This window comes from Alosa pseudoharengus, unplaced genomic scaffold (genome assembly GCF_046254945.1).
Source record: "Alosa pseudoharengus isolate Yale_2024_CS ecotype anadromous, Long Island Sound unplaced genomic scaffold, YU_APseudo_1.1 YU_APseudo_1.1_scf_1, whole genome shotgun sequence".
In the NCBI taxonomy this organism is placed as follows: domain Eukaryota; kingdom Metazoa; phylum Chordata; class Actinopteri; order Clupeiformes; family Clupeidae; genus Alosa; species Alosa pseudoharengus.
Window position 1 is genome coordinate 7,516,519 of NW_027468564.1, and position 24,404 is coordinate 7,540,922.

A 24,404-nucleotide genomic window follows, 5' to 3' on the forward strand; every position below is an offset into this window, starting at 1 on the left:
CTAACATGCTAACTATGCTAACCATGTGACTTAGCTAACTTAGCTAATCATTTTTAGCAGTTTTGCTAAAAATGCTAACTAGCATGCTAACAAGCTAGCATGCTAACATGCTAACTATGTTAACCATGCTAACTAGCTACAGTGGGTAAGAGTAGTCATAGTTGATGACAAGTAACAGTTACAATGGCTGAACAGTTAAAAAGTTCAGTAGTTTAAAGGGTTAAATTGTTTAACAATGAAATATTGTAGTGAGGACTTTTATTTTGAAACAGTTTTTGGCAGAGGAAGCAGTTGGACAGGATGTGTAGTCTTAATAGGGCCAGTTTGTATGCTTAAAGCCTGAGACTGGCAGTTGAGATCCAGGTGGCCCGAACACCTGCCATAGGATTCTAATTGCTTAACGGCTCTATTGTGATGTCATCAGCCCATGTTAAGTCTATGGGGAAATTTTGAACAGTTTTTAATTAATAGTTTAAAAAGTATAAAAGTTACAAAGATGAAAAATACAAAGCCCACATGTCGTAAGTAAGACCTACGCAACGCAGTTTGAATGAAGTTTCTACGTTAAACGGTTGAAGCTGCATTAACTGCGTTAGAAGAAGAAGAAGAAGCCTAGGAAGAACAGTACAGTGCATTTTCATGCACTGTAATAAGAAGAAGAAGCCAGGAGATTTCAAGATAGTGGATTCCATCCACTATAATTAGTCTGAATTAGCAACTTATCAACATCAAGGGAATCAAGGGTTAGCAAATACGTATTAAAAAATTATTTCCGGGTTTCTGAAACACCAAGGAACATGAAACTTAGTGGCCACTCCTACACCGCGCTAGACCCCTCAGAACCCGAAAAATGTAGTTTTTTTTGCTAAATAACTACCTGAACCTTTGCACCCAAGATGACAAAATGTTTATGATATGTTAGTGTCAAGAGCCCGCACCAACCACATAGGACATACCCACTCATTTGTGATTTGCACACATGCATGCACCACACACACAGACAATCACATACACATGAACACGTACAGGCAAGCACAAAGCACACACACATAAACACATGCACAAACACACACACACATAAACACACACCCACACGAATGCACACACATAAACAAATAAGCATGCATATACATGTGTGCCTGCTCAAACACACACACACACTTACACACAAACACTCACACATAATCACACAAACACACATACACACACACACACACATCATTACCCCCCTAACATACACACACACTCACAAGCAAACACACACACACACACACACACACACACACACACACACTTATGCACAAAAGAAAACTCACACATGCACACCCTCATTTACATGCACATGAGTTGCAAGAGTAGGATATGGAGACAAATTGACAAGCATGATTGTTTTTTTTTTGTGGAGAGAATGTGCAGGACTGAGACTGATATGTTGTACCGCTATGCAGTACATCTAGTTTATTGTTGATGTTACTCATGTTAATCTGTAGCTACAGAGGATCTGACACTTCCAATTCTGGTATATTGTGTTGTAAATAGTGGTGCATCACATTTCAAATTAAACAGACGCAAATTATGGGCTGTACACATCTGCAACAGAAAGAGGTTGCTACATTAACTCAGCCGTCCTCACCAGCTAACACGATAATCCAGTTACAACAGCATGACAATTATGGGAAGATAATGGCTCTGATTTTTGTTATTAGGCCACTCGAAAATAGGCTATGTCAATCATTGGAGGTATTTTAATATCTCTGAAATGTCATTTGGAAACACTAAGGTGAAATGTGTTTAAAACAGGCATGCAACCAGAACAGACGTTTATCAGCTTTGAGGTGAAATAAAATCTCCATTCTCCATTCCTGTAAATTCACATCATGTGACACCCATAACGTCACATCCATAATAACGTCACATCCATAACGCACCATTTATGGTTTTAAAAGTAAGAAAGGTGTACAATTTGTTCACCACACTTTACATTGATGTAAATCAGCTTTGCACAGACACTTTGGACATTGTCGCATCAACACTGTATGTGTAGCATAAACTTTTCCTAAAAAACTTTATGGATGTAATATGGCCACGGAACTTGTTGACTTATGAACAAGAGCCTTACAAATTTAAGGAACTGTGCTTTTAAGCCAAGCTGTGCATACACATTGCTTTACCATTCCCTTGTTAATCTAATGATAACAATTTTTGGAACCTTTTTGGAGTCCAATTATCCATTGCCATGTGAAACATTTGGTTTCTGTATGGTTGCACACCATATTTATGATAACAAAAGAGTGTACATTTCCATCAAATTCAATCAGATCAGTTACAAACAATAAAATATAGACCAAAATTAACATTTTAAAAATAGTTCTATTTGTCTGTGCATAACTTTTTTCACCATGGTAAGGAAGATTTTTGCATGAAATTGTCCATCAATAAACGGAGTGATTATTTGCACCCCTGGCACAATTAGACTTGGCCACACAGCTGGGCTATTCCCACCCTGTATGATGTGTAGTGCTGGGCGGTATGACCAAAAATGTATATCACGGTATTTTTCAAAATTCTTACGGTTTCACAGTATATGACGGTATTTTTTTTCCCCATGCTAATCAGATGTTCATAGCATTTTCTACAGGTTGAGAGAGGAATTGCTGCAGTACACTGACTAGGATGGTCTATTTTACTGTCATGATGTAGAATAACTCCACACTAGTGGTAATGCAGTTTTGCATGGCCCCAGAAAATGATGCTGTTTACATAGATGATTCTAATGAAGAATCTAATCAGAATGCAAAGACAATTGCAGTCAAAATACAGAACTTTTACTGTGCAAAATTCACAAACATCTTAAAACCAATACAAAAAGTAGTGCAACTTGCAATAATGATACTTTTTTGAACATTATACAATTTAAAATAAAACCTCTCTGCTAATATGCTTACTCTGTCAAATAAGCCTATCAGAAACACGCCTTATTGTTATTGTGTGGTTTACATGACGTTAGTGGTAGGCTAACGTTAACTTCATGTGGATGTGGATGTCTTGTTAGCCTGCCATGAGCTTCGGTTCGGTTCGCTAGGCAAAACATTAACAAAAAAGTTCGTTTTGGTGCACTGATGACAGTCAGGATCATTTCTAATTAGCCAGCTAGTATTGCTCAGTGCATGTCTTTAACATGCTTTACTTGCTACCTGGATAATTTCATCGAATATTCTTAAGGTGAGATGAATGATAAGAACATTAAACTTCACTGTGTTCTGTGGGTTGCTAACTAACGACATCACCTACTAGCCAGCTAGTCACAGCTGTTGAACAATCAGGCGGCGGTGGCAGCGGTGCTTCTGGAGGGTCAGACGCACAGGCCATGTCAGGGGACGGGGGTCTTGGACGTCGCTGCCAGACATTAAGCCTGGGAGCTGGTAAAGAGAAGTTGTTCCACGAAAACAAGCAGGGAACGACACCTTCAATCGTTTTGGCCCCTCGGTAGTGGTAAAGTCATCCGGGAGGAAGTGTCTGCTGCAAACCCGAGTCCCTTCTGTAGGAACAAAGTTGTCCCGTCGTATCTTTACCAGCCATCTTGCCTTTACCTCAGGATCGGCGGGGAAACGGTGGAAACTCAACTGTGAGTTAAACCTCGAAGAATTTGTACACTGTGGTACACAACAGTGTAAGGACGTTTTATGTATTTGGCGTTGAAAAGTAAACCGCTTTCCCTTCACACTTAAAAGGCTCATGACTGTAGGCGAACGAATGAATGATGAACGATGCTAACCAGGCTACTATAACAGACGCTAAGCTAAGTACAACCGGAAATGGCCCCGCTCACCAAAGAACCCGGAACTACTCAACGTTCTAATCGTGCAAGTACCGAATAGAATTTCCGTGACGGTAAATCCAGAAAGGGTTAAATCGGAGCTAGTAATCGAGGATCTTTGGTAAATCCCTTTCAGTGCAGTATACCTTAACGTTTTTCCTTAACTAAAGAAACAATTTAAGGTATTCTGTGCAACACCCTTAAATAAACCCCTTATCTAAGGAGAAATTAAGCCTTAAGGGTCATACTTCAAGGGGAAAAACTTATGGTGTTTTGTGTTTACCCTCACTATGCCTTGCAGTGGCACCATGCGTGCGTGTGAAAAAAGTCCCGTTTGAACTACTGTTGCGCGGCGCAGCGTTCCAAACGTTGTGTAATCAAATACACCGGTATGGCAGTATATTAAAAATTCATATCATAACGAAAATATACACTGGTATACGGTGTGAACCAGTATACCGCCCAGCACTAATGATGTGTGAAAAAAAAAATGCATTGATGTATTGCACATGCACAAACAACATGGCGGACATTTTTTTTTCGTCAGCAGAAAGAGAAGAATTCAGAACGATTTTGGAACTAATATCTGTTTTGATCAATTTTCTTGTGTAAAAGTTGTGTTTTATTCTCATTATCTTTGTTCAGTGAGTACAACCGTCAGTTTGTTGGTTAGCAGCAGTCTCATGATTATGGCAGTCAGTTCTAAATTTGTCTGCAAACTTCCAACACGATTCGATTCGCATCAAAAGTGTTTTCGCCAGAGTGAAAGTAGCTACTGGTATTTGTGTCCCTAAATATAAGTGTGTATGTGTACCAACGTCTCTGCATTGTACCAGGGTGAAAATAGTCTTTGCCCATCAGTATTTACACCAGGGTGTAAATAGCACACATTGCTATACACCAGGGTATGAATGGCATCCACTTCTAATTATACACCAGTAAGAATAGCATACATTGATTTTTGTACCGGTTTAAAATAGCCTTTGCCATGAATAAAAAAATAAATAAATATGGCCATTAGAATAAATAAATCAATGATGTAAAACAAGATAGATAGCTGCAGTGACAACATGAGAATCTACTAAATCAGTGTAAGTCTTTGACCAGCTCACCAGCTGCTGACCAGAGTATGGCGACAGTAGTGATCTGATCTGATGTTCTGTTCTTATGTAGGTTTGCTGATTGTAAACTCACATACAAATCTTGTGAGATTGCGGCTTCAGTTCTACAGTCACCAAACTCCCTGCTACAGCTGGACTTGAGTGACAATGTCCTGGGGGATTCTGGAGTTCAGCTTCTCTCCAAGGGACTGTCCAGTTCCAACTGCAAAATAGACACATTAATGTGGGTGCAGACATTTATTTGTCTTATATTTCCTCATTAGTTAGAAGAACCATGACAACATAACAGTAGAACATCAACAGATCAGCCAAATGAAAAAGTAGCAATTAACAGATTTACATAGGAAAAAAATAGTACTAAAAACGTTCTAGTCGAGGAATCTAATCTTTGGTAGGGCTCTGCCCCACCTGCCCAAAAGGAGCAGCCGTGCCTGTATGTCCATCTATGGAAAAGCAGAAAGTTGCAAAGGGTTTAAATGAGAACTCTGGGCGATTTCAACACATAGCTCTGTTGTTTTGGTCACAGAGTGCTGACAGTGAGTAAAATAGTGTTGCCTACAACAAGTTATGCTCCTGTTAGAGTTCACACCCAGGCGGCTTTAAACGTGCTTTTAGCCTGTTTAGCTTGTGAATATGACTGCAGTAGTTGTGAAAGAAATGCAAAAAAAGTTGTGCTAATTCAGCCAGTGCACATCATTTATTGTATGGTTAGCATTCTCCTACAGATATTCTAAATATATCACATAGGTGTTGTCAAGCGTTGCAAGTTTTTTTAAGTATATTATCCGTAACTACTTGTCTAGCATTCTAACCACAATTGTTCACACAAGCATTTTCTTCACTCAGTTCCAATTGACATCACATTTCTACTCAAATATGATCATATTTCATGGCACGATTATGTTCCAAACATAATTATACTCAAATCATGTTTATATTAATTGCATGATTATACTTTTCAAGATTACATTTTTTATACTCATATATATTTCCATCACACCTTAATCAGCTTTATTTTTTATTTTACAAAGTTGAACTCCAAAATTGAGATACTTTATTTCTTTCATTATCTTTTCTTATCCCTTGTATTTCAAACAGTTGTTTATTTACTCACATTTAATTGTTTCCGTGGCCTCCAGGACAAAATCCCTTATACCTCACTTCCTGATTGGCGTGGGTAATGCATTGTACATACGAAAGTTGTTCATTTTGGGGAGATACACACACCTACCAAATTTGGTGTGTCTAGCTGAAAGTATATGCCAACCACGGCATCAGCCACCTAAGGTGGCGCTAGCGAGTCCCTGGGCCATGCCCGGCGCCAAGCTCTTGTGTGCCAAATTTCAAGACTTTTCACCCATCTTAACCACCTCAAAAAAGGAAAACACTCTGAGACAAAGTTAAAATCGTAATAATAATAATAATCCTTACAAAAACAATAGGGCCTTGCGCCCTTCGGTGCTCGGGCCCTAATGACTGAGTTGACATACAGCTAAGATCTGTCTTAAAATATAAACGTATTAGTAAAAGATATAGAAGCGTATAATCGTCCTGCTAATTACCGTACAGATGCCCCAATGCTGATGTTCTAACATATATGTCTGTAAAGGGGAGGGGGTGGGAAAAACTATATACATAAAGCTAGGCTAGCTTCTAGCATGCTAGTGTTAAAACATATCTAAGTGAAGCAAAATATCAGAAGACGTAGCCTAGCTAATCTTACATTCCAAACATTTCAAAATACCTTCTAGTGATTAAGGACCATGAGACTGACCATTGCTACATCACTTGCAACTTGCAAGTGATGTAAGTTCATTCCTTCATGTCCACTAAGTTGTCTTTGGCGTGTGGAAGATCCCTGTTGTTCTTCTCTATGGTTGAGTTCGAGGCTGCAGCAGTAGCTCCACCATTGCGCCATACCGGTATAGAGGTGGACCTCCGTGGAAGAGAGTTGATGAAATCTTCGGCGGCCTGAGGGGAGTCGAACATCTTTTTTTCACCTTTGTACTGCAGTTTAATCCCCGCAGGATAGATGAGGATTGGCTCCAAGCCCATGTCTTTAGCTTTCTTCTTGGCAGAACTGAAGCTCTTTCTCTTTATGGTTGTCGCTGGACTGTAGTCGGGGAAGGACAGGATAGTATTAACTGTTGTTGCTGAAGCAGTCGGGGACCGGGTGGTTCCATTGGATGTGTACTTCACCGGATAAACTCGACGTGCCCCGTTAAGGATAGCCGCTCTGTCTTGCCAATGCAGTAATCTGAAGATTAGGGTGCACGGCTTGTTGGAGTAGCCTCTCCTCCATCATACACACGATGTGCCCATTCAATGTCAATGTCTTGGTCCACCAATGGGGAGATTATCTTTCAGATAGCCGATTGCATCCGAACCCTCCACTGCTTCCGGGAAGCCAACCAGCCTTATATTATTTCTTTGTCCCCTGTCCTCCAAGTCTATCAACTTTGTGGTGAGCTGGTCTAGCTGTGTCCTTAGCTCGATAACCGATCGCCAGTCCTCTCATGCAGCCGCCTGAATGGAGTCCACTTGGTCTTGAGTCCTTTTAGTAGATTTGGCTACATTCTCAAATTCACTGCTAATCTCCTTCACAGTTTCATTAGTCTTTTGGATTTCCATTCGTAAATCACGCAGTGCTGGGACCAGGATAGAGTCCACAGCTTCTCTGACAGCGGAGGCTACGGCCATATCCAGACCACGTTGTTGTTCTTGGAGGGCTTGGAGGGATTTTTTTCTTTAAAGGCGATAGTTCGCAGAGCTAAAAACTATGCTTGCATCGCTGTCGATGGGTCACGTGATCTCAGCTTAGTTGTGTTTCTAAAATCATATTAAGTGATTAATAGAGGGCTGAAATGTGGTCAGATGCTTGTATAAGTATAGTATATAAATATATAGATACAATTAGGTAGGCCAACTCATATATTTTTAGAAAGCTCATGATGAGTAGATTGATCCCGTGAGGGAAATTTGGTCTCTGCATTTATCCCAATCCGTGAATTAGTGAAAAACACTCAGCACACAGAGAACAGACAGTGAGGTGAAGCACACACTAATCCCGGCACAGTGAGCTGCCTGCAACAACAGCGACACTCGGGGAGCAGTGAGGGGTTAGGTGCCTTGCTCAAGGGCACTTCAGCCATGCCTACTGGTCGGCAGCCCTCTGGTTACAAGTCCGAAGTGCTAACCAGTAGGCCACGGCTGCCCCCCTTGTTATCCAGCAGAAAGAAAAAAACAATATTCTAGGCTCTGTAACTCTGTGCCAGTGCTCCCTGAGAAACTACAGGATCTTAGCTTTCTAAAGATATCCAGCATTTTATGGTATGCCAAAAGAGGTGGAACACACTGCCCTCTGAAGTAGGCACAGTGCAATGTTGGGGGGAAGCCTAAAAATTGCCCAACAGGTAATAAGGGCAAGTTTTAAAAGGAGAGACTGGCACTTTACACTCTAGTAACATTTGTGTGGTCCAGGTACCATTGTGTTACAAGAGCACAATGGAATTGATGTAATGATGCACATTACTTTTTCCCCTTGCATCCCGTGGAACCAATCAAATCGTATTTGATATAGGCGGGCCAGAGGCGAGCTTAACTGATGACGACAGCGCTGCAACGTTGGAAACATTGATCATAGTGTTATCCAATTGCGTCGAAGTCCGGAATCATTCAGAGCAAACATTGGTCTAGTGCAGGGGTGCCCATACTTTTCTGAATGGTGATCTACCTTTTAAGTGACTGGGTCAGAATGATCTACTACTCACATTACGTGTCTTTTTTAATGTATCAAAACGAACACACAGTGTCATATTGGCTGCTATTTTGCTTTAATGTTTCACACTTAAATCATTAGTAATTTATGGTTGAGTTTAATTTCCCTACCAACAGTAGAAATACAGTAACAACAGTAACATAGTCCACAATAGAAGCTACTAATCAACATGCATATGATTTCATACACAGTGGCACTTACATTACATTTCCCATACAATTAAGTACATTTACATCAAAATCCACACATTGAAATGTAACTTTACCTATTCAGGTAACACACACACACACACACACACACACACAGACAGACAGACAGACACACACACACACACTCACTCACATTGAAATGTAACTTTTTTTAACACTAGGATTTTTTTAACATACATACATATACAGTGCCATTTGGCCTACATCACACTACAATTCACGGTTCAAACATTGAAACTTTCAGACAGTGAATTAACTTTATGTACAATAAGTTGCATGTCATTTTCTTGCATACACATTGGCATGTTCACATCAGTGGTCAGTACTTTACTCAGATGATGACTTGCATTGGATAGAGTCCACTAGGGATGCATAGTCCGGGCAATAGCTACTGATAGCCAGTCTAAGACAGGCCTCCAAATGATCGTCGGTCAGGGTGGAGCGGTATTTTGACTTGATAAATTTCATATGTGAAAAGGTCGATTCGCACAAGTAAGTAGACCCAAACATTGCAGTCAGTGATGCTGCACATTTTCTCATGTTGGGATACTTTTCTTCTGTGAGTAAACTCCAGAATTGTTCATGGGCCCTAGACTTCAAGTTAATATCCGCTTGCAGTGTCAAGATCTCATCCTCAACTTCAGCAGAACTGAGCTGAAACATTGTTGCGATCTTAGAAGCGAGGACATCGACCTCAGCATTCTCCCGAAAAGGGAAGCACATAAACGTGCCAACTGGCTCAAGTAGAGCAAAGTCTTGAAATCTCCTGTCAAAGTCTGACAGGACTGTGCCAATCTGTTCTGCATAACATGCACTGTCAATCTCCGTTAAGTCCTTTCCTTGATTGTTCAGCTCAGATGCAAGGTTTCCAAAGTTCCCCAGATCATGGCGTTGGATCTTTGAAGAAAGCAGTTTAAGTTTTGCCTTGAAGGCGTTCACTGAGCTTATCATATTGATCACGGTTTTCTCTTTGCCCTGTAATTCCACGTTCAGCTCATTGAGCAAGTTCGCCAGATCAGTTAAAAACGCCAAATCAAGCAGCCACCGATCATCGTTAAGTTGCGTGTATTCCGCATGTTTTTTGTCATGTAGGAACTGCTTTATCTCGGGAAGGAGATCGCGGAATCGTTGCAGGAATTTCCCCCTACTCAACCACCTTACGTCCGTGTGAAGCAGTAGGTCTGTGTGGTCGCTGCCAGCCTCCTCAAGATGCAAGCGGAACAGTCGTCTTTGAAGAGATCTAGCACGGATAGAGCAGGCTACTTTGTTTGCTACGTCCATGATCTCTTTCATGTTCAACATTTTCGCACACAACGCTTGTTGGTGTATGATACAATGATAACTTAAAAAGTCAGGAAATGCTTCATCCTCTCGGCATTTGGCAACAAATCCATTAGTGCGGCCGATCATGGAAGGCGCACCGTCGGTGGTGATTGACACCAATTTGCACACTGGAATCTTATTCTTGTCGATAAAGTTTTTGAATATTTTAAAGGTGTCATCCCCTCGTGTGTGTGCGTTCATTATGTGGTACCCCAAGCTGCTCTTGTTGTCCCACTAGGGCAAACCGTCGCCGGATCCCCTTGGGTAAGGTCGTGGATGGAGTGTACTTCACCAGGGCTATGCTGGAAGGGCACTAGGACCCTGGGGAGGTGCTCTGAAGACTAGGGACGGCAGCACGTCCACTAATTGGAGTCCAGCTGCAAATGGTTAGATTGGCTCTGAACAGCACCTGAAAAGACCGGTTGTTAGAGAGACAAAGGGGGAAGCAGGGCTGTGGAAGAAAGACACATATAGCTTTTGTCCTTGGCTTAAGGCAGTACGTTGTCTGTTTAAACTGCTTCAAGTGTGATTGTTTGTGCCCAGGAATTTTGAAGAGCGGAGTGGACTGCAGATCAGCCAGGAGGGCCCGTCCATCTTCCAGACTCAAGATCCAAAGCAGACCGAAGAAGTTTTCGTTGCATTTTGTGTACCTCAGTTTGAGGCTTTATAAGTTAAATAAAAGAAACCGTCTGCTGAAAATCACTCTCCTCGTGTCGTTGGATCCCTGGGAGTTCACATTTGGTGGAGAATGCGGGCAAGGTGACCCAGCTCAGCGAAAAACCCAAACCATGGATCCAGCGCTAAAAGAAGTTTTGTCCACCATCGTGCAGACACAACACACGCTACAGAAAGCTCTTGCGGAGTTCTGCAAACACTCATCGCCGAAGACCCCTGACAAGGTATTGACAAAACTAACAGCTGAAGATGATGTAGAATCGTATCTGGAACTCTTTGAGCGAGTCGCCGCCAGAGAGAGATGGCCGAGAGAAGACTGGGCCCATATTTTGACTCCTTTTTTAACGGGGGAGGCCCAACAGGCGTGTAGAGATTTATCTATAGCCGAGGCAGCTAATTATACCCAGCTCAAAGCCATAATTTTGGCACAGTATGGCTATAGTCTCCCAGCAAAGGCTCAAAGGGTCCATCAATGGGCCTACGATCCCAGCACACCTGCACGCCCCCAGATAAAAACTCTCCAGCGGCTAGTGAGGACGTGGCTCACGGAAGGCGATGGCCCTGCAGCGATTGACCGAGTGGTGCTGGACCGGTGTGTTAGAGCACTACCCAACGACGCAAAGAAATATGTCGCCCAGCAGGGAGTTCCCGACCTGGATCGGCTGATTGCATTGCTAGAAAACCACCGAGTGACTCAGGATCTGATCAAACCAATGAAGATAGAGGGTCGAAGCAGTCCGGCGAAACTCGAGAGAACCAGCCTCCCCCGACCGAGTGGAAACAGCCCTAGGAGAGGAGTAGGAGAGCTGCCAGGTGTCAGGTGGGGTAGGTCCCCTGCCCGAAGTCCCCTGTCAACAGAGGATCGGCGTTGTTTCGTGTGTGGTAAAGAAGGCCACTTTGCAAGGGAGTGCCCTGAGAGAGATGAGTCCATGCCAACAGCGGGACCTGCCATGTCGTCGTTCCCATGTGGATACCTCACCACAGATTGGATGGAAGCCTATGAGTCTGCTCCAAGGTTCCCCATAAGAATCATGGGACAGGATACCGAGGCCCTGCTGGATTCGGGAAGTGTCATTACCCTTGTCCGCCCCGAGTTGGTGAAAGATGCCCATGGGGAAGCAGTGGCCGTGGCATGTATACACGGAGACACTAAGAGCTACCCAACAAGCCAGGTGAGAATTCAATCTCCCAGAGGGACGGTGTTCACAAGAGTTGGGGTGGTTCCTGGCCTACCAGTACCAGTACTGATAGGCCGAGATTGTGCCCTGTTTGCGAGATATTGGAACACTCCACAACAGGCCTGGGGAGTAGGACCAAAGAAGGCAGCCAAATCAAGGAAGCCACCGAAGATCCACCAAGCATGTGCAGCCCCCTCCAAGGAGGGTTCCCCATCCAGCCCTGGAGAACAACAGGACCCCCACCAAGGCAGCGTTGGTGGAAGCCAGGCAGCAGAACCACAAACGCCAGAGCAAGGTGAATCGTCTGGAAGTAGAGAAGGGGCCACTGCTGAGCGTTTCTCTGACTTCCTCCAGATCCACAGTGAGGCTCCAGGGGGCGCCACAGAGTTCAGCCGGAAGCAACATGAGGATCCAAACTTAGCCCAGGCGTGGAAATCGGCGGTATTCAGCAGTGAGGAACAAGGCGAGGTGAGTCGACTTAATCTTCCATGTTTTTCAGTGAAAAATGGGTTGCTGTACAGAAAGGTAAAAAAAGGGGAGGAAGTGGTTAGTCAGCTCCTGGTGCCAAGATCCTATGCCTCTAAAGTGCTTTACTTAGCCCACTCCCATGTCCTCGGAGCTCACCTTGGGACTGAAAAAACCTATGAACGGATAACTTCCCGATTCTACTGGCCAGGTGTAAAGAGAGCGGTAGAAGATTATTGTCGTCATTGTGCTGAATGTCAGCTCCACAGCCCAAAAGTGACCTACCGCAGCCCGTTAATTCCCTTACCGATAATTGATGTTCCCTTCAGGCGGATTGGGATGGACATCGTGGGGCCACTCCCTAAATCGAGCAGACGACATTGCTACATTTTAGTTATCCTTGATTATGCTACGAGATACCCAGAGGCCATCCCTTTAAGGGCAGCCACCGGTAAGGCCGTGGCCAAGGAACTATTCCTCCTATGCAGTAGGGTCGGTATACCAGAGGAGATACTAACCGATCAGGGGTCGTGCTTCATGTCAAATGTAATGAAAGCCTTCTGTCACCTCCTGAAAGTGAAACAGGTCCGTACATCTGTCTATCACCCACAAACGGACGGCCTTGTTGAGAGGTTCAATAAGACATTAAAGCAGATGTTAAGGAAGATGATAGTTACAGATGGGAAGGATTGGGACCAGCTCTTGCCCTACCTTATGTTCTCCATTCGTGAGGTGCCTCAAGCGTCCACAGGTTTCTCGCCGTTTGAGTTGTTGTACGGTAGAAGACCACGAGGTCTGTTAGACTTAGCCAGACAGGCATGGGAACAACAGCCAACACGACACACCACGGTGATAGAACATGTGGAGAGGATGCACCAGCGGATGAGTCAACTGTGGCCGATGGTAAGAGAGCACATGCTAAAAGCTCAGAAGGAACAAGCTAGGCTGTATAACAGGGGTGCACAGGTGAGGGAGTTCAGTCCAGGGGACAAAGTGTTAATCCTCATTCCCACTCAAGAGTGTAAATTCTTAGCTAAGTGGCATGGGCCATACGAGGTGATTGAAAAGCTGGGCCCCGTCAACTATAGAGTGAGGCAGCTGGGGAGAAGACAGAGCAGTCAGATATATCATATCAATCTGATGAAAATGTGGCATGAACACAATCAGGTCGATGCACAGGCACTGTTAACTCACCAGACTACGTCCGGACCTCCGCAAGTTCCCATGGGCGATCAACTGGCGCCACATCAAGTCCAAGACCTGACCCAGTTGCTGGGCCGGTACCACAATGTTTTCTCCGACAAACCGGGAAGGACGACGGTCGTGGCCCACGACATCATCACGGAGCCGGGGAAAAAGGTACGACTTAGACCTTACCGAATTCCAGAAGCCAGGAGAGAAGCCATCCGGGAGGAGGTTAAGGCAATGTTGAAGATGGGGGTAATAGAGGAATCCCATAGTGCCTGGAGCAGTCCAATTGTCATTGTGCCCAAACCTGATGGTACGTTAAGATTCTGCAATGACTTTCGAAAACTTAACGAGATCTCAGCATTTGATTCTTATCCGATGCCCAGAGTAGATGAGCTGCTAGAAAGATTGGGACCTGCCAGGTTCATCAGCACCTTAGATCTTACTCGTGGGTACTGGCAGGTGTCACTCACAGACCAGGCTAAGGAAAAAACCGCCTTTGTAACACCTGATGGGCTGTTCCAGTACAAAGTGTTACCATTTGGCATTCATGGGGCTCCCGCCTGTTTCCAAAGGCTAATGGATAAGGTCCTTAGACCTCACAGAAATTATGCTGCAGCGTATTTGGACGATATAGTCCTTCATAGCACTGATTGGCAGACTCACCTGCAGCACTTGGAAGCCGTTCTGGGGGAGCTGAGAGATGCAGGGTTGACGGCTAAAGCATCAAAGTGCCGCCTTGGGCTAGAAGAAACAGACTACCTGGGCTACACAGTTGGAAGAGGACGTGTACGGCCACAAGCATCTAAGGTGGAGGCTATTACCACATGGCCACGGCCGGGCACAAAGCGACAGGTACGAACATTTCTGGGCCTTGTTGGGTATTATCGTCAGTTTGTGCCCAACTTTGCTTCTCTAGCAGCTCCTCTTTTCGAGTTGACCAAGAAGGATGGGAAGAGCCGCCTACAGTGGACCGAAGAGGCAGAGGAGGCCTTCGGGAAGCTGAAGGATGCCCTCTGCAGGGAACCTGTCCTGGCAACGGTGGATTTTTCTTTGCCTTTTGTCTTACAGACGGATGCTTCTGCGGTGGGACTGGGGGCTGTCCTGTCTCAGGTAAAAGATGGAGTGGAACAACCGATTACATACATCAGCCGTAAACTGTTAAAGCATGAGAAAAACTATGCAACAGTGGAAAAAGAATGTCTTGCCATAAAGTGGGCTATAGACAAACTGAAATATTACCTGATCGGAAGAGAATTTGCATTAGTTACTGATCATGCACCGCTGAAATGGATGTCTGTCAATAAAGACAGGAACTCTCGAATAACCCGTTGGTTCTTGGAGCTGCAAAATTACAGGTTCAAGGTGGAACACAGAGCAGGCAAGCAACAGGGGAATGCAGACGCTCTGTCGCGAAGATCGGAGTGCCTGTGGTCCGTTTCCCCCAGGACTGGCCTGAAGTTGAGGGGGAGGGTATGTGGTACCCCAAGCTGCTCTTGTTGTCCCACTAGGGCAAACCGTCGCCGGATCCCCTTGGGTAAGGTCGTGGATGGAGTGTACTTCACCAGGGCTATGCTGGAAGGGCACTAGGACCCTGGGGAGGTGCTCTGAAGACTAGGGACGGCAGCACGTCCACTAATTGGAGTCCAGCTGCAAATGGTTAGATTGGCTCTGAACAGCACCTGAAAAGACCGGTTGTTAGAGAGACAAAGGGGGAAGCAGGGCTGTGGAAGAAAGACACATATAGCTTTTGTCCTTGGCTTAAGGCAGTACGTTGTCTGTTTAAACTGCTTCAAGTGTGATTGTTTGTGCCCAGGAATTTTGAAGAGCGGAGTGGACTGCAGATCAGCCAGGAGGGCCCGTCCATCTTCCAGACTCAAGATCCAAAGCAGACCGAAGAAGTTTTCGTTGCATTTTGTGTACCTCAGTTTGAGGCTTTATAAGTTAAATAAAAGAAACCGTCTGCTGAAAATCACTCTCCTCGTGTCGTTGGATCCCTGGGAGTTCACAATATGCAGAACTGCTAAAAGTTCCTCTTTTGCAGTCATGTCGTGGAAGACCATTCGAATAAAAATGCACAATTGGGCTTTGTCTGTGATGTCCGTAGACTCGTCCATCTGTAGCGAGAAGCACTCGCAACAGTCAATGTCCTTAGCAAGCTGCTGCACTAAGTTGTCGCCCATCATTTCGCATCGCCTGGTCACTGTATTTCTTGTCAACTGAACAGCTTTGACTGCAGATATTATTTCTGTTTTGTTCGTAAAGTCTTTAAACAAAGAATCAGCTGCCTCAATGAAGGCTTCCTTCACCATAACTCCATCCTGAAAAGACTTTTTGTGCCTGACGATTGTCCGACTCACCCGGAATGATGCCTCTGTGGCGGCCTTCGCTTTCGCTGTTGGCCGAGTGAAAAGAGACTGCTGTCCAAGAAGCTGAGACTTCAACTCCCTCACCTTTCTCTTTCTCAATTCACTGCTTGGGGGAAAGTCTGTATCAAAGGTTCGATGAACCATTCTAAAGTGTCTCTCTACATTCCCCTTCTTTGGAAGTGCAATGCTGGATCGACAGATCAGACAGACACACTTTGAGTATGACATTGTGAATAAGAAGTCATCTTCCCATTCCTGATGGAAATGGTAAGTCTTTGCTTTTTTGATTTCTTTCACTCCCTCATTCATTGTGGTATCAATAAACGAGCAATAGCGAAAACGAAAAGCAACGGTAAAAACGAAAGCAATGGCTTTTCTGTAGTGTCCACTGAGGCTAGCTCTACTCTAGAATCGTCTGTAGTTTATGGTTGTTATGGTAACGTAGTGTAAAAAAAAAAATAGCAACCAGCAGACTGGCCTGTCTACACGTCAATCAGCGGGCACATGGTAATATAAAGACATGATAGGATGGATTGCTTTTCTGAAAAGGCGCGTTTTTTTGTTGTTTTTTTTTGCTGAGTTCTGTGAGCTACCGTCATTGGCTCTGCGATCGACCAGTCGATCGCGATCGACCTATTGGGCACCCCTGGTCTAGTGTTATTCAATTGCGTGCAGTGAGATTTTCAAATGCATGCTTGGTGCTGCCCCTCAAGTTGGGCCATTAAATTGTTCGTTAAGTTAAGTTTTTCTCTTAAAATCTGATTTAAGGGTCCTTTAAAATAAAAACGGTTGCACAAACACCCTTAAGTTTTCTCTTAAGATTTCCTTAACATATTCCCTTAAGTATTTAAGGGTTTGTCCTCATCTTCTAATTTAAGGGTTTGTCCTCATCTTCTAAGAAATCCCTTAAACTGTTGCACAAACGACCTTAGTAGTCTAACTAAGGGGAAAAACCTAAGGGACATCTGACTATACCTTAACCATATTATTAACTGAATTAATGCTGATAAATGAAGTATATTAACTACTTTTGACAATTCAAAATAAAACCTCTCTGTTAATATGCTTACTCTGTCAAATAGGCCTAGCTTCTATCAGAAACATGCCGTTGTTATTGTGTAGTTTACGTAGGCTAACGTTAACAATTCATGTGGATGTCTTGTTAGCCTATGAGCTTCGGTTCGGTTCGCTAGGCAAAACGTTGGTGCACTGATGACAGTCAGGATCATCTCTAACTTGCCAACTAGTATTATTCAGTTCATGTATATAACATGCTTTACTTGCTACCTGAATAATTTCCGCGAATATTATTAAGGTAAGATGAATGATAAGATCATTAAGCTTTACTGTGTTCTGTGGGTTAACGGCATCGTGGCAAAGGCAGCTAGTACAGCTGTTGAACAATCTCCGTGGAAACTATAGAATTTGTGTGCCGGAAAATCCCTTTCAATGCAGTAAATCGCTTAACGTTTCTCTTAACTAAGGAAACATTTTAAGGTATTCTGTGCAACACAGAGTACCTTAAAATGTAAATCCCTTACCTAAGGAGAAATTAAGCCTTAAGGGTCATACTTAAGGGAAAAACTTAAGGTGCTTTGTGCAACCGGCCACTGACCCTTAATCTTTCTAGATTATCAGGGTCTGGATTTTCCAGGCTACCATTACATAAAAAATGGTTGTCATTTCCAAGACTACTTTTACTTTTAATACTTTAAGTAAATTTCCAAGCCTGTACTTTTTTACTTTTACTTGAGTAAAGAAGTTAAATCAGTACTTCTACTTTTACCCATACCTGTCAACATTTAGCTTTCCAAAAACGGGAGATTTTTTTTGGCAATTATGTATCCACCAGCTGCCTGCCTGCAGCCTACTTCCAAAACTCCAAAGCTGCAGCTGTCAGATTTGGTTCCGAGGGCACAAGTTCAGTGTATCAACAACACTCAATAACAGTTGATGTGATGTGTTAATCAAATAAATTCCCAACAATTTCAAGACAGCTAGTTCTGGAGTAGGCCTAGGCCATTCAAGTAGCCCGCTTGCATGACGAGACTCAGGCTGCGCAGTCGGCACCCGCTTCCTTATTTGGGTTTTGGGTTGCCTGGTTTTAGCCTATGACAAAAAACGGTTGAAATTGAAACTAAGTGATCGTGTATATGTAGGGTGTATTTCATACACAATCTGGCAACCTGGGAGATGTCAGACTAATAGAAAAAATGAATGGATCAATGATTTTAAAATGAAGTTTGATGGCCATGCAAATTACGGGAGTTTTCCGGGAGAAATAACAAAACGGGAGGGTGCTGGGAGATGACCTTGAAATACGGGAGAACCTGGGAAAAACGGGAGGGTTGACAGGTATGCTTTTACCACTGTATTTTTTAACACAAGTATCTACTTCTACTTGAGTACGGTAAGTGAGTACTTTTGCCATCTCTGGTGTGATGTTATGAAATCGCTGCTGTCTCACTTTGAATTAATGAAATGTTCACATTCAGAACAAAAAGTTGAAATGTCCTGAGATATCGCCATTCAAGAAATGTCTCTTGTCCAATCAGAAATTAATAAATAGTTTAACTAGACCTATCTGTTAAATAAATTAATAACTTCAGATTCACACAATGTCACCAGATATATGTAGGAAAGAACAATTGAAAAGACAATCTCTCTCTCTTTCTCTCACAGGCTCTCTGATTGTCTCATCTCAGAGAAAGGTTGTGGTTTTCTGGCTTCAGCTCTGACTTCAAACCCCTCCCATCTAAAAGAGCTGGATCTGAGCTACAATCATCCTGGAGCATCAGGACTGAAGCTGTTATCTGCTAGACTGGAGGATCCTGTCTGTAAACTAGCGATACTTATGTATGTTAGAAATTGTCTTCATTGTGGAGAGCATAGTTATTTCTTCATACCATGTGTAGTGGCCTATTTTCAAATGTGTATTGTAATAGCTGCATTACACTAAAGTATATTTGTTATCTTTTTTGATGCACCATCCAATAATGCAAATATTTAGAGGTGCGTTCAAATTTGCAAACATAGCCAAATGTTTAAGAACCTTTCCAAACATTTGTGAACACTCATTGGAGCTGGGCAAATGGTCACTGTTAAAATGGCCTATTTACACCAAATTGTTTCAAATCTAACTGTTCAGAGAAAGCATATTTCATTTCAAAGATGGCACAAATAGAAATACAGCAGTGGTTGACACCTGCGAAATGGTACATGTATGTGACATTTTGTCTTTCTTACAGAACTGACCATGCTTCTGTAAGCAGAGCACGACTACGTTTGCTGAAATGTACGTTTTTTATTGTTTATTCAATATTTGTCATCATTCGCATGTTTTAGCATATCGGTATGCTTGAATGTGTGTGTATGTGTGAGTGTGTGTGTTTTAAAATGTGACGTTCAAGCACACTATGGTTAAGTACCCTCACAGCAGGGTACCAAAGAATACTGTGCTTGAAAGTGTGTGTGTGTGTGTGTGTGTGTGTGTGTGTGCCCCTCTCCATATTCTGATGAGGATGTTCTCATGTTCTCTCCTCTCCTGTTGTCTGCAGATGCCTGTGAGCTCACATTAGACCCAAACACAGCACACAAAAATCTCTCTCTTTCTGAGGGGAACAGAAAGGTGACATATGTGGATGAGAAGCAGCCGTATCCTGACCACCCAGAGAGATTTGAATGTTGTCCTCAGGTGTTGTGTAGAGAGGGTCAGTCTGGACACTGCTACTGGGAGGCTGAGTGGAGTGATAAAGGAGCTCGTATAGCTTTGGCCTATGAAAGCATCAAGAGAAAAAAGGATGATGACGTCACAATGGGATGGAATGCCAAATCCTGGAGTCTGTTCTGCTCTCCTGGTCACAGTTACACTGTCAGGCACAATAAGAAACACACTGACATACCTGCCCCCTCCTCCGGCTCCAGAAGAGTAGGAGTTTACCTGGACTGGCCGGCCGGCACTCTGTCCTTCTACAGCGTCTCCTCTGACACACTCACCCACCTGCACACGTTCCACTCCACATTCACTGAGCCCCTCTGTCCAGGGTTTTGGGTTTGGCCTGGCTCCTCAGTGTCCCTGTGCAGGATCACATGAGCTCCTCCTCCAACAGGTACATCCACCTGTCACCTGTTCATACAGCAGCAGATCTAACTGGTCTACACTCTCCACTTCTCTCTGGCTCTGTTCAAAATGGAAGAGCTGTCTCACTAGACATAATTTGCTAGATATCTTCGAACTCTCTTTTTTTACATAACGATAATGTGTGGCGTCATCACGTTGATGTCTCTACCTAATCATTACAGTGGGTCCCATTTAGAAGTGGCCACTTAATTCGCTCTTTCCGTGATTCACGCAGCCGCGTAAAATGTATTAAAACTTTTCGCCACGCGGTGGCAGCTCAAGTCCGCTGTAGCATTGCCGGTAAACAGGGCAGTAGACTGCATTCAAAGGCGTTGCAAGGGGCAGTGTGATCGATACTGTAAGCCATTGGTTTCCAAAGGAGATTTTATTTGGGTTGCCAGCATAGCCTAGTGACAATTTATATTGTGTAATAGGTTATAATAGCTTATTACATAGCTTTAGAAAGCTAACATCTTTCTATTAGGATCTAGTTTGTTAACTTTTACGGTTTTGTCATAACTCCCTCTGTGCATTTTTGCAACACAACATAGGCTACAACAACATCTATCTTTAGAAATACAGAAGCAGCTTACTCTATGCTGAAGAGTGATGACTGTGTAGCATGCCAGAATATCCCCAAACTCTGAGCCAGACCTGGTAGGCACTAGATATCTATCCAACCACTTAGATAGGCTATGGCACAATAGAATGGTCATAGAAAAGTTTGAGAACATGTGGCCTAAAACAGACGTTTTGGTAATACCGGTAATTCACTTTCGGATTGTTTGATTATAGTGCTAACTGTTGGGACTGTTGCAGGAGACATAGTGTAGGCCTATCAGCCATCAGCTCATCAGTCGAACAACTGAAAAAACGTTGGGTAGGCTAAATATATGGTCCATACTGTAGCATAGGCCACTCAAAGCAGTTTTGTATCTATAACAGCTTCGTTGTATCCTTAACTCCTCTGTCCAGAGTTTAAGGCAGGCTTGACTCTTCAGTGTTCGTGTGCCAGATCACATGACCTCCTCATGCTGCAGGAACAGAGGAGTCACACAATCCTGTTCATCCACATGTGTGATGCTGAGATGCTATTGAAGTATTGATATGTATATTCAATGTATAGATTACGGCTTTAGTGATGCTAAACAAATGCTGATATTGCTTTCTTCATATTTTGTACTTAATGTTAATTAATGTGTGGATTATAAGAATGTTTCAGCAACAGCAAAAATATGTATTCTGTTCTCAAATTTGTTTAAATTAAATGAAATTTTGATTTGCTGGTCTGGGGTGTCAGTGTTTCTATATATGTTTACATGCTTGTTTTTCTGATTTCAAATATGTAAATGAAATTTGTTTCTGACTTTAAAATTCAAAAATTCTGAAAAGACATGTGGTGAATCTGGTGTCATTTTCTTTGTTTCATTGTATTCTATGCCATAACAAAATAGACTATGTGATTTCTTTTTTTCAAACTCTCTTTATTCTTTTTTGTAATCAAATGTTTTATTAGGTAATGTCACACAGGATTATAAAAACACCAACATATTGTCATATTATAATTCCTAATTACACACAATATGCCCAAGACATAGGAACGAGTCCCAGGACAAAAAACACAGAGAAGAAAAACGGGAATGAGGGAGACATAAAAACACCACAATATCAAAAACTATGGACTAGCACAAACACACAGACAAAACAAAAAAGAAAAGAAAAAACACTTATACACTTATAAAAATTAAACATAAAAAAACAAACCCTAGTAGTGAGCATGCATGCTTACTTACTTACTATTTACTTACTTACTAACAGTGTTGGGAAGGTTACTTTCAAAACGTATTCCGTTACAGAATACAGAATACATGCCCAAAAATGTAATTTGTAACGTATTCCGTTACGTTACTCAATCTGAGTAACGTATTCTGAATACTTGGATTACTTCAGCATTGAATTGCATTTTATAAGTGTAGGAATGCGGCCATCAAATCCTGCTTACTAAACAGGCCTATTCTGGTGTGTTCTTCTTTTCGAAATGGCTGAAGTGTTAGGCCCACATAGGAGAATGTAAAGTCAACTAAGCTACCTGATACAACTATAAAATAGCAAGGTGACCACTAAAACTACAGCAGGCGACCAGGTTAATTAAACAAACAAAATAAATAGGCTACTTTAAGGGCGTAGCCAAAAATTATAGGTGTGCCTGTGAGATTTTTCGGTGGCATCAACCCAGTACAAGTGAGGGGCGCATATGACAGGAGGACCGCAAATGACCTGCAAATGTAAACACTAGGCTACTTACTGTATCAGTGCTCTGAAAATGAATGTGATCTCGTAATGCCAATCAAAAACCGCACGTTAAAATATGCTACTCGCAAGAATAATTCTTCAGAGGCTGCACCATATACAGTAATTCATTTTAAAACGTAAATGTAGATCTACTTAGAAAACAAACAAAAAAAAATCCATAAAGCTATTTTAAGTTAGAATAAAAAACTTAGAATGCAGTGCCTATTTTAGACATGGGTTTTATTGTACGTCTAAATAAACATGTGAACTAGGCTTTGTTTATTGATTAGCAAACTGTGTAACCGATTGGCCGAAGTAGCCTGAGCTATATTAATACTTGGGAAAATATCCTTTGAACAGACATCAGGAACCAATCAGTGAGGAACAGGAGTTTTATTTACTCCTAATTTGCTGTGCAAACAGTCATTTCAGGCCAGGGTCTCAGTTGACGCGTCCATAACACGCGCTGGATGCGTTTTGACGGGCGCAATGTGAGGCTAGTGCAAGACGACGGGGCTTGGATTTAAACATGGAAACAATTTCATCATAGATTGCTTTCAGGAGCTTCTGGGAAATGGAGTTGCCTTAATTTATTTAGAGAGTGAATTAATTTATGAAACAGAGAAGTATCGTCATGTAATCCATTGATTTCAACAATGTAACTGTATTCTAAATACCAACTATTTAACTTGTAACTGTAACGGAATACAGTTACTCATAATTTGTATTTTGAATACGTAATGCCGGTACATGTATTCCGTTACTCCCCAACACTGCTTACTAAAGTCACCTTGCCTACACAGCAAATGCCAGAGTGTTCACTTGTCAGTGTGTTTTAAATAGTTTTAGCGGTGTCCATTCTTTTGCCAGTGTTGGTCCAGAGTTTATTTTTACTGCACAAACTCCCAGGGTGTCTATAATCTGATTGAGTCCTTAGAGTTTGCATATTACGTCATTACGTCGTCGGACGTCTCTGTCTGGATAAGTGAAGTCGCCTGAGAACAATGGCTGCCTGACTTCGGCGAAAGAAAGGTAAGGTGAAATGCAAGATGTAGTTTGTCTGAAGAGTTTTCTTTGCCCAGCATTTGTAACTTTTTTTCGTTCCTGTCGTGCATGTTTAAAGTTAATGTTTGTGCTAAGGATTTACTGGGTTCACGAGGTGGAATTACCGCGTTAACGTTACTAACGTTAGAACTAGCTTAGCAGCTAATGGTAAGTTAACTTTAATGTTAGCGCACTAGCAAATTTTGGCACGCCATATCAAATCTGACCAAACTCTTTTTCTGATAAATTTTGGAATTCGCTCACCATGATTAAATTAATTTGACGTTCATGCCGTCAAATACTGGTGAATATGTTTTACTTTTTTGTAAGAGACTGGGTTAACAAAGCTAGCCTACTGTGAAGTTTCCAGGTTATTTTAACTTAAGGTAGCACGCTAGCATAACGTTAGTTAGCTCACCGTCAATCTTATATCAAAGCTAACAAACTTTTCACTTAAAAGTTAGCATTCACCCCCACCATCACTTAGTTAATTTGAAGTCTGTGTTGTCAGTACAGGTGTATATAACCGCTGGTCAAGTTTTAACTTGCCGTTTTCACAAAGGTTTCTTTTTTAAATGTGTTAACGTCTCCTATTTTTTTTTTTAAAGGATAACATCTATCAAGATAGAAGTGGTGGACTGGATGAAGCTGGATGATGGACTTTTCTAATCAGGATTTCTGGAGCAAGGTAAGGTCCTAAATTATATGAATATCTCCAATTAAAATTTGATACCTTTTTCTTTTTTCCTGTCAAAGAATCAGGAATTACAAGAGGTAAAGCAATGCATTTTTGACAGCAGCCAGTAAATGTAGACATATATTAGA

At 42.5% G+C, this 24,404-nt stretch overlaps 1 protein-coding gene across 1 annotated transcript in view; it reads left to right on the forward strand.

The window, feature by feature from the left end:
• LOC143136217 (NACHT, LRR and PYD domains-containing protein 12-like) overlaps positions 1-21,476 on the forward strand; it is an 81,853-nt gene extending 60,377 nt beyond the window's left edge. Inside the window, exons 14-16 of the mRNA XM_076296811.1 lie at positions 18,806-18,979; positions 19,372-19,418; positions 19,681-21,476. Of these exons, the coding sequence (XP_076152926.1) occupies positions 18,806-18,979; positions 19,372-19,418; positions 19,681-20,216 (757 nt within the window). The 3' untranslated portion in view covers positions 20,217-21,476. The remainder of the gene's footprint in view (positions 1-18,805; positions 18,980-19,371; positions 19,419-19,680) is intronic.
• The last annotated feature ends 2,928 nt before the right edge of the window (positions 21,477-24,404 follow it).